This window comes from Oncorhynchus masou, chromosome 21, assembly GCF_036934945.1.
Source record: "Oncorhynchus masou masou isolate Uvic2021 chromosome 21, UVic_Omas_1.1, whole genome shotgun sequence".
NCBI lineage: Eukaryota > Metazoa > Chordata > Actinopteri > Salmoniformes > Salmonidae > Oncorhynchus > Oncorhynchus masou.
The window spans coordinates 52316641-52327988 of record NC_088232.1 but is presented as its reverse complement, the minus strand read 5'-3'; the positions used below and the strand labels follow the sequence as shown (position 1 = coordinate 52327988).

The window sequence follows — 11348 nt, the reverse complement described above, 5'->3', positions numbered from 1 at the left end:
TCCTCTACAGGGTGTAGCAGAGACCTGTCCTTATAAACTCCTCTACAGGGTGTAACAGAGACCTGTCCTTATATAACTCCTCTACAGGGTGTAACAGAGACCTGTCCTTATATAACTCCCTCAGGGTAGAGGGTGTGCAGAGACCTGTCCTTACGAAACTCCTCTACAGGGTGTAACAGAGACCTGTCCTTATATAACTCCTCTACAGGGTGTAACAGAGACCTGTCCTTATATAACTCCTCTACAGGGTGTAGCTGAGACTGAGATGGAGAAAGATCTGGCAAGGACCTTCAAGATCTTCTTCCGTGGCAGTGGAGATGAGGTGACACACACACACTCACTCACTCACTCACTCACTCACTCACTCACTCACTCACTCACTCACTCACTCACACACACACACACACACACACACACACACACACACACACACACACACACACACACACACACACACACACACACACACACACGCGAGGGCACACACAAACACACACAGGCAAAAACACAGACACCCAGACAGACTTACGCACAGACAAACAGACTTACACACAGACAGACAGACTTACACACAGACAGACAGACTTACACACAGACAGACTTACACACAGACAGACAAATACACACGCACAGACAGACACAGACAGACAGACAGACAGACAGACAGACAGACAGACAGACAGACAGACAGACAGACAGACAGACAGACAGACAGACAGAGACACAGACACCCAGACCGAGACACACACAGACACACACACCCAGACCGAGACACACACACCCAGACAGACAGACAGACAGACAGACAGACAGACAGACAGACACCCAGACCCAGACAGACCCAGACACCCAGACAGACAGACAGACATACAGACAGACAGACAGACAGACAGACAGACAGACAGACAGACAGACAGACAGACAGACTTAATGAAATGTACCTCTGTTGTGTTGTTCTCCAGGATAATGTTCCTACTATCAACACTTCGGGAGTTTGTGCCAGAGGTGAGTCAGACAGGAACTCCAAGTAACATTCTGATTGGAGGGTTGGGACTGAAGGGTTGACCTATGGGGTCCCATGTGGTAAACTGACATTCTGATTGGAGGATAAATAATAAATTAAAGTGTGTGTGTGTGTGTGTGTGTGTGTGTGTGTGTGTGTGTGTGTGTGTGTGTGTGTGTGTGTGTGTGTGTGTGTGTGTGTGTGTGTGTGTGTGTGTGTGTGTGTGTGTGTGTGTGTGTGTGTGTGTGTGTGTGTGTGTAGGTGGTCTGTTCGTAGGACTACCAGACGAGATACCTAGGAGTTCTATCCTCAGTGAGACCGCTCTGCAATTCTACATCACTCAGTTCAAAGACAAGGGATTCAGGTACACACACACACACTGGCCAAGAGGAGAGAGGGTGGAGGATGGAATAAGGAAATAGAGGGGATGAGTGAAGGGGAGGGGAGGGGAGGAGGAAGATGAAGAAGGGGAGGAGGAGAGGTGGAGGAGAAGGGGGGAGGTGGAAGAGGAGGAGGAGGAGGAGGAGAGGTAGAGGAGGAAGAGGAGAGGAAAAGGAGGAGGAGAGGTGGAGAAGAAGATGGGAAGAGGAGGGAGAGGTGGAGGAGAAGGAAGAGAGGTAGAGGAGGTGGAAGAGGAGGAGGAGGAGAGGTGGAAGAGGAGGAGGGGAGGTGGAAGAGGAGGAGGAGAGGTGGAAGAGGAGGTAGAGGAGGAGGAGAGGTGGAAGAGGAGGTAGAGGAGGAGAGGTAGAGGAGGAAGAGGAGAGGAAAAGGAGGAGGAGAGGTGGAGAAGAAGAGGGGAAGAGGAGGGAGAGGTGGAGGAGAAGGAAGAGAGGTCTAGGAGGTGGAAGAGGAGGAGGAGGAGAGGTGGAAGAGGAGGAGGGGAGGTGGAAGAGGAGGAGGAGAGGTGGAAGAGGAGGTAGAGGAGGAGGAGAGGTGGAAGAGGAGGTAGAGGAGAAGGAGAGGTGGAAGAGGAGGAGGTGGAGGAGAGTTGGAAGAGGAGGAGGAGGAGAAATGAGTGACAGTGTTGTGTGTTTTTCCAGAGGGCCGCTGAACTGGTACCGTAATGTTGTGAGCAACTGGAAATGGCTATGCTCCCGACCCAGAGCTAAGGTAGGGGTGTGTTTGTGTGTGTTACGTTGACACAGTTATACAGTATGTTGATAAATTACACTTTTCCTGTGTGTGTCTGTGTGTCTGTCTGTAGCTCTTGATGCCAGCTCTGATGGTGACCGCGGGTAAAGATCCTGTTCTGCTGCCTGTCTTCTCCAGGGGAATGGAAAACATGGTGATAACACACACACACACACACACAGACTGACACACACAGACAGACTGAGGAGATCATAGGTTAGGAGATCATAGGTTAGGAGATCATAGGTTAGGAGATCATAGGTTAGGAGAGCATCGCTGAATGGTTTTGCACCTGTTGTATACTGTGAAGGCGAGAAATAAACTTTGATTTGACGCACGTATACTGACAGAGACAGACAGACAGACAGACAGACAGACAGACAGACAGACAGACAGACAGACAGACAGACACATAAACACACAAGCACACATACACATTGTAAGCAGACACATTTGTGTGTGTGTGTTATATACGTCAATGTGTCAGGTCTGTGTGTTTCAGATTCCCAACCTCACCAGAGGACACATTGAGGAGTGTGGACACTGGACCCAGATGGAAAGGTGGGCCACAATTTGTTTGCGAGTGTGTTTTGTCCATGCCCTTGCGCGCGTGTGTGTGAGAGTTCATAGTGTCAACCTTTTAACCATCTGTCCTTGTTGACCTCAGTAACCCCCCCCTCCCCCCTCCAAACACACACAAACACTAGTGCTGAACGATTAATAAACAACTAATTGATCGATGTCGGTTCAATTACTTGAGTTCTATTTTCAGTGTCGTCAGAAAGTATCCCCTTGACTTATTCCACATTTTGATGTTACAGCCTGAATTCAACATGGATACAATCTTCTTTTTCACCCATCTACACACGATACACCATAAATGACAAAGTAATGTTTTTTAGAAATGTTTGCAAATGTGTTTATTTATGGAATTCAGAAATATCTCATTTACGTAAGTATTCACACCCCTGAGTCAATACTTTGAAGAAGCACCTTTGGCGGTGTTTACAGCTTTACAGTCTTGGGTATGTCTGGATCAGCTTTGAGTCGTCTTGGGTATGTCTGGATCAGCTTTGAGTCGTCTTGGGTATGTCTGGATCAGCTTTGAGTCATCTTGGGTATGTCTGGATCAGCTTTGAGTCATCTTGGGTATGTCTGGATCAGCTTTGAGTCGTCTTGGGTATGTCTGGATCAGCTTTGAGTCATCTTGGGTATGTCTGGATCAGCTTTGAGTCATCTTGGGTATGTCTGGATCAGCTTTGAGTCATCTTGGGTATGTCTGGATCAGCTTTGAGTCGTCTTGGGTATGTCTGGATCAGCTTTGAGTCATCTTGGGTATGTCTGGATCAGCTTTGAGTCATCTTGGGTATGTCTGTATCAGCTTTGAGTCGTCTTGGGTATGTCTGTATCAGCTTTGAGTTGTCTTGGATATGTCTCGAACAGCTTTGAGTCGTCTTGGGTATGTCTGGATCAGCTTTGAGTCGTCTTGGATATGTCTGGATCAGCTTTGAGTTGTCTTGGATATGTCTCGAACAGCTTTGAGTCGTCTTGGGTATGTCTGGATCAGCTTTGAGTCGTCTTGGGTATGTCTGGATCAGCTTTGAGTCGTCTTGGATATGTCTCGAACAGCTTTGAGTCGTCTTGGGTATGTCTGGATCAGCTTTGAGTCGTCTTGGGTATGTCTGTATCAGCTTTGAGTTGTCTTGGGTATGTCTGTATCAGCTTTGAGTTGTCATGGGTATGTCTGTATCAGCTTTGTGTCGTCTTGGGTATGTCTGGATCAGCTTTGATTCGTCTTGGGTATGTCTGTATTAGCTTAACAGTCTTGGGTATGTCTGGATCAGCTTTGATTCGTCTTGGGTATGTCTATATCAGCTTTGTGTCGTCTTGGGTATGTCTGGATCAGCTTTGATTCGTCTTGGGTATGTCTGTATTAGCTTAACAGTCTTGGGTATGTCTGGATCAGCTTTGATTCGTCTTGGGTATGTCTGTATCAGCTTTGAGTTGTCATGGGTATGTCTGTATCAGCTTTGTGTCGTCTTGGGTATGTCTGGATCAGCTTTGATTCGTCTTGGGAATGTCTGTATTAGCTTAACAGTCTTGGGTATGTCTGGATCAGCTTTGATTCGTCTTGGGTATGTCTGTATCAGCTTTGTGTCGTCTTGGGTATGTCTGGATCAGCTTTGATTCGTCTTGGGAATGTCTGTATTAGCTTAACAGTGTTGGGTATTATTAACAGTCTGTATTAGCTTTGAACATCTGGATTTGGAGATTTTCTACCAATTTTCCTTTCAGAATTTTTCAAGCTCTGTTGAGTTAGATGGGGAGCATCATTGGCCAGCAATCTTCAAGTTTTTCCACAGATTTTCAATTGGATTCTATTCTTCACTCAAGGACTTTCCCATTTCTCTTCTGAAGCCATTCCAGCATTGTGTTGGCTCTATGCTTGGAGTCATTGTCCTGTTGAAATGTACATTTTCATCAAGGATTTGCCCGTATTTGTCTCCATTCGTTGCTCCCTCTATCCTTGCCAGTCTCCCAGTCCCTGCCACTGAAAAGAATCCCCATAGCATGATGCTGCCACCACCTTGCTTCACGGTAGTGATGGTGTTCGATGGGTGATGAGCTGTGCCTTGTTTTCTCAAGACATACAGTAGGTCTTTGCATTCAGGCCAAAGAGTAAAATTTTTGTCTCATTAGACCACATTATCCTTCACCTTAGGCTCTCAGTCTTTCAGAGTCTTGCCTTTTTACAAACCCCTGGCGGAGTTCATGTGCCTTTTTACAAACTCCAGGCGTAGTTCATGTGCCTTTTTTACAAACTCCAGGCGGAGTTCATGTACCTTTTTACAAACTCCAGGCGTAGTTCATGTGCCTTTTTTTACAAACTCCAGGCAGAGTTCATATACCCTTTTTTACAAACTCCAGGCGGAGTTCATGTACCTTTTTACAAACCCCAGGCAGAGTTCATGTGCCTTTTATACAAACTCTAGGCGGAGTTCATGTGCCTTTTTACAAACTCCAGGCAGAGTTCATGTGCCTTTTTCTCGGCCGTGGCTTCCGTCTGGCCACTCTCCCATAAACCCCAGATTGGTGAAGTGCTGTAGAGACTGTTGTCCTTCTGGCAGGTTCTCCCAGCTCAACCAAGGAACTCTGTAGTTCTGTCAGAGTGGTCGTTGGGTTCTTGGTCACCTCCCTGACCAAGGTCCTTCTTGCCCGGTTGATCAGTTTGGTCAGACGGCCAGCTCTAGGGAGTCTGGGTACTTACATATTTTTTCACTTTCTCAATGATTCTCAGACCACTGTGCTCTTGGAAACTTTCAACACTCTAGAAATGGTTTTCTACCCTTCCTTGGTCCTATCCATGTACAGTACCAGTCAAAAGTTTGGACACACCTACTAATGCCAGAGTTTTTCCACATTGTAGAATAATAGTGAAGACATCAAAACTATGAAATAACACATGGACTTATGTAGTACCCAAAAAAAGTTATATTTGAGATTCTTCAAAGTAGCCATGTCTTAAAGTAATGATGTCATTTATCTTTGCTTGCCATAATATGGCCATAAATAGGCTTCTTCTGTATACTCCTACCTTGTCACAACACAACTGATTGGCTCAAACGCATTAAGAAAAAAAGATATTCCACAAATTATTATTATTATTGTAATCAAAAGGAGAGACTTTAGATTTCTTCAAAACAATCAAACTGTATTATTTAATTACTGCAGTAATGGAGCTGGTCGGTCATCATCCCTGGAGGTGATTACTGAGAACTCAACCAGCTGGTCAGTAATCACCCCTGGAGGTGATCACTGAGAACTCAACCAGCTGGTCAGTAATCACCCCTGGAGGTGATCGCTGAGAACTCAACCAGCTGGTCGGTAATCACCCCTGGAGGTGATCACTGAGAACTCAACCAGCTGGTTGGTAATCACCCCTGGAGGTGATCACTGAGAACTCAACCAGCTGGTCGGTAATCACCCCTGGAGGTGATCACTGAGAACTCAACCAGCTGGTCGGTAATCACTCCTGGAGGTGATCGCTGAGAACTCAACCAGCTGGTCGGTAATCACTCCTGGAGGTGATCGCTGAGAACTCAACCAGCTGGTTTGGGCCACAGCATTTTATATCAAAATCCATCCTCCTTCAGTTTACATAACACACAACAGATGTATGGAATGGATCACAAGGTTAGGATTAGTATACAATATACTTATAAATCACAGCAGACAGTATCTGCTGTAAAAAAAAAAACGTTTTCATTGTGTAGAGACCAGTGTCTGGCCCCCCCAACCCCATACTGGAGCCATGTCTCCCTGGTACCGTATAGAACAGAAACATTAACTCTGGAAAGCGGAGATGAAATTTGCAATCCCCGAAGACCTCGTAAATCTCCTGTCAGTGTTATCTCCCACTTTCAGTTCACACAGACACAATAGAGAGTTATAATATATACTATTCTATTCTGTTGCATAACACAACCATGTGATGCAATGATAGTATTATAACGTAGGCGTGTAATTTCCACCATACAAAGCACACCTGTTAATTGAAATGCAATCCAGGTGACTACCTCATGAAGCTGGTTGAGAGAATGCCAAGAGTGTGCAAAGTTGTCAAGGCAAAGGGTGGCTACTTTTGGTTACTTCATGATTTCATGTGTTATTTTATTGTTTTGATGTCTTCACTATTATTCTACAATGTAGAAAATAGTAAAAAATAAAGAAAAACCCTTGAATGAGTAGTTGTGTCCAAACTTTTGACTAGTACTGTATGTAAATGAGATATTTCTGTATTTCATTATCAGTAAATCTGAAGGATTTTCTAAAAACATGTCATCACTTTGTGATTATGAGCTACTGTCTGATGGGTGATACATTGAATCCACTTTGAATTCGGCAGGGTAGCCTAGTGGTTAGAGCGTTGGACTAGTAACTGGAAGGTTGCAAGTTCAAATCCCCCGAGCTGACAAGGTACAAATCTGTCATTCTGCCCCTGAACAGGCAGTTAACCCACTGTTCCTAGGCCGTCATTGAAAATAAGAATTTGTTCTTAACTGACTTGCCTGGTTAAATAAATGTAAAAAAAAAAAGATGGTAACTTTACAAGTGGGACTAAAGCTCTTTAAACATTTGTTTTGTTGTAGTGAAAGAAGTGTAAATGTGGTTGAGGTATGTAACAGACCAGGACCAGAGCTACAGTTGTCAGGCTGTAACTCAAACAAATTGTGGAATAAGTCAAGGGGTATGAGTACTGTATGCGTTGTCTACTTTGAAGAACGAGTCAAAATGATTTTGTCAGATGGCTAGCTACGAGCACAGCTCAATATGATTACTCGTACACTCACTGACGTTAGATGGGTCTCTGGCTGCTACTGCCTGAGAAGATATGAGATGACTTTATTCAAGAATTTAAAATAGTATTAAGTAATCAAATAAAAACGAAGTTATGTAATAATATATATGGTGTCTGCCTATCATTGTGGTTACTTGATAACTACCTACACAAATAGCTAGCTAGAACAAAGTGTTAAGAAGATAAATTCATTAAAAAGATTAAAAGCAATACAAATAAGTTCTCCAGTAGGCAGTAGGCATTAAAGTATGTAATGTGAATAAATAATGTTTAATAGGTGATAGGCAGTAATGGTCGTTCACTAACATTGTGTTGTCATAGCAACCCAGTGTCAGGATGAAGGCAGGTGATGACTGAGGGAAGCTTTAAAATTTAAAAAAAATATCTCAAATACTTTAAAATCATTTCATAATGCATTAATTCATGTTTTTAATTTAAATCTGTGATTATTTTTTATAACCAAAATTGAACCGACCTCAAAAAGCACTAATCGCTCAGCACTAATACAAAACACACAGACACACAGACACACACACAGTCTTGTACAACTAACCTTGTGGAGACACACAATTCAGTCCCATTCAAAATCCTATTTTCCCTAAACATTAACCCTAACCCGTACCCTTACTCTAAGCCTAAACCTAGCCTGAAAACCTCGCCTCATTTTTTATTTCAAAAATATATTTTTGTGGTATAAACTGTGGTGTATTAGCAAGAATATTTGTGTATATTGGCAGATAGATTAGACATACCTTGGGTGTTTATATTGGCTGTGTGTGTGTGTGTGTGTGTGTGTGTGTGTGTGTGTGTGTGTGTGTGTGTGTGTGTGTGTGTGTGTGTGTGTGTGTGTGTGTGTGTGTGTGTGTGTGTGTGTGTGTGTGTGTGTGTGTGTGTTTTTCAGGCCATCTGAGCTGAACACCATTCTGATCTCATGGCTGAAGGACACTCACAGCAACATGGGGGTTGCCGTGACACCCAAGCTGTGATCAGTTACCATGACTGGCCACTCCTCGGAGCCTGGTTCCTCTCTAGGTTTCTTCCTTGGTTCTTGCAGCTTGACGTTTATTGGGATGAGTCTAGTCCTGGAGGCAGAACTGAGCCATTTGCACGAGATGGACCAGCTGCAAAGTCAAAATTTGCTATATAAAAAAATATATATATACTGAACAAAAATATAAACGTGACATCTAACAATTTCAAAGAGTTATAGTTCAAATAAGGAAATCAGTCAATTTAAATACATTTATTAGGCCCTAACGTATGGATTTCACATGACTGGGCAGGGTCGTAGGCCCACCCACTGTGCAGCCAGGCCCACCCACTGGGGAGCCAGGCCCACCCACTTGGCAGCCAGACCCACCCACTAGGGAGCCAGGCCCACCCACTGGGGAGCCAGGCCCACCCACTAGGGAGCCAGGCCCACCCACCCACCCCTTGGCAGCCAGACCCCCACTAGGGGCCAGGCCCACCCAGGCCAGGCCCACCCACTTGGCAGCCAGACCCACCCACTAGGGAGCCAGGCCCACCCACTGGGGAGGCCCACCCACTAGGGAGCCAGGCCCACCCACTAGGGAGCCAGACCCACCCACTAGGGAGCCAGGCCCACCCACTTGGGAGCCAGGCCCACCCACTAGGGAGCCAGGCCCACCCACTGGGGCCAGGCCCACCCCAGGCCCACCCACTGGGAGCCAGACCCACCCACTAGGGAGCCAGGCCCACCCACTTGGCAGCCAGAGCCAGACCCACCCACTAGGGAGCCAGGCCCACCCAGGCAGACCCACCCCAGGCCCCCACTGGGGAGCCAGGCCCACCCACTAGGGAGCCAGGCCCACCCACTGGGGAGGGCCAGACCCACCCACTAGGGAGCCAGGCCCACCCACTGGGCCAGGGGAGCCAGACCCACCCACTAGGGAGCCAGGGAGCCAGGCCCACCCACTGGGACCCACCCACTTGCCAGCCAGACCCACCCACTAGGGAGCCAGGCCCACCCACTAGGGAGCCAGGCCCACCCACCCTGGCAGCCAGACCCACCCACTGGGGAGCCAGGCCCACCCCACTGGGGAGCCAGACCCACCCCCACTAGGGCAGCCAGACCCACCCACTAGGGAGCCAGGCCCACCCACTGACCCACCCACTTGGCAGCCAGGGAGCCAGACCCACCCACTGGCAGCCAGACCCACCCACTAGGGAGCCAGGCCCACCCACTAGGGAGCCAGGCCCACCCACTTGGCAGCCAGACCCACCCACTTGGGAGCCAGGACCCACCCACTAGGGAGCCAGACCCACCCACTAGGGAGCCAGGCCCACCCACTAGGGAGCCAGGAGGGAGCCAGGCCCACCCACTTGGCAGAGATCTTTTATTTAAGTACATGAAACATGGGACCAACACTTCATATTTTTGTTCAGTATATAATTGAACGTTGGGCATAAGGTTAACAGTGTGCTTAAGGTTAGGTTCTATAACATTGTGACTGTGCCAGCTGGTGACCACCCTGCAGAGCTGCCTCCAGAACACGAGTCATCCCAATAAATGCTAACTTTCCTTCTTGAGAGGTTTTTGAACTATGCTTCTGCCTCAACATTGCTTGCTCTCTGTTAGCCTGGGCATCTGCAAAGCACTTGGTGACAACTGCTAATGTAAAAAGGGCTTTATAAATTACATTTGATTGATTGATTGACAATTTAATCCCCTTTAAGTGTACTACTTTTGAAAATGCACTTTCTAGTGCACTAGGGAATAGGCTGAGCATTCATAATGATTGATTATTGATACAGACAACGCTTGACTCTTCTGAAGAGATACACCCACAGTGGGCAAAAAAGGCTGAAACCACAACACTTCTAGCACGAGGTCTCAAAACTTCCCCTTTAAATGAGACATTTCATGAGAAAGTGACGATTTAATATATGCAGATAAAAACAGTGTGGTAATGTTGTGTATATCTGTGCAGTTGTGAGCAGCAATATTCCATTCTCGTTTTGCAAAAATGTATCCCCCAAGAACACAGAACTAAAGTATTGCGTAATTGGTCAGCTGCTCGGTTAAGTTCTGGGTCCATACATGTTAGGAGAAGATATGAAGAGGTGCTAGAACCGGATCTAGGAGCTCCACCCTCTCTCTTTTGAAGTTTACAAAATTCAAAAGATACTAAAACCCTTCAAAATCGTGATTTCTCTAAATAACCAGTGATGAAAAAACTCCCGTCTATTTGATATGTTGTGGTTAGGCTACTTTGTGGACTGCCTGTCTTGAGTTTATTTTATCCACACGGGCAGAGATATAATTAACCAATAAGGACCGAGGAGGTGTGGTATATGGCCAATATACCACGGCTAAGGGATGTTCTTAGGCACGATGCAACGTGGAGTGCCTGGATACAGTCCATAGCCGTGGTATATTGGCCATAAACCACAAACCCCTGAGGTGCCTTACTGCTGTTATAAACTGGTTACCAACGTAATTAGAGCAGTAAAAATACATGTTTTGTCCTAACCTGTGGTATACAGACTGATATACCACGGCTGTCAGCCAATCAGCATTCAGGGCTGGAACCACCCAGTTTATATTAGTTATTAATAGCTTGTCTTCTAGCATAACTTAACTATTAAAATGCCTACTAGCTAACAACTATAATGTCATTATTATTCAACAAATATAATTTGAGGTGTTCTGTCGACTGTGTGTTCTCCTGTTGATTGAAAGCCCTATTTTAATGGTATTTTTCCTGCACTGGGCTTCACACTGTTAAACTGGCTGTGAGAAAGGTTGAGGGCTGGGTGAGATGGGAGGAGATTACTGGGTGATGATTTGGACAGCGTCACACTGGTTCTGTAACCCAGCGACAATCACCCACT

The 11348-nt window shown here is 46.0% G+C and overlaps 1 protein-coding gene across 1 annotated transcript in view; it reads left to right on the top strand.

Annotated features, from left to right (window-relative positions):
* The window catches only part of LOC135507532 (bifunctional epoxide hydrolase 2-like), a 29393-nt gene extending 20479 nt beyond the window's left edge, over positions 1 to 8914 (top strand). The window contains exons 9-15 of the mRNA XM_064927040.1: positions 170 to 322; positions 963 to 1005; positions 1265 to 1367; positions 2044 to 2113; positions 2208 to 2288; positions 2637 to 2695; positions 8395 to 8914. Of these exons, the coding sequence (XP_064783112.1) occupies positions 170 to 322; positions 963 to 1005; positions 1265 to 1367; positions 2044 to 2113; positions 2208 to 2288; positions 2637 to 2695; positions 8395 to 8479 (594 nt within the window). The 3' untranslated portion in view covers positions 8480 to 8914. The remainder of the gene's footprint in view (positions 1 to 169; positions 323 to 962; positions 1006 to 1264; positions 1368 to 2043; positions 2114 to 2207; positions 2289 to 2636; positions 2696 to 8394) is intronic.
* Positions 8915 to 11348: the final 2434 nt, after the last annotated feature.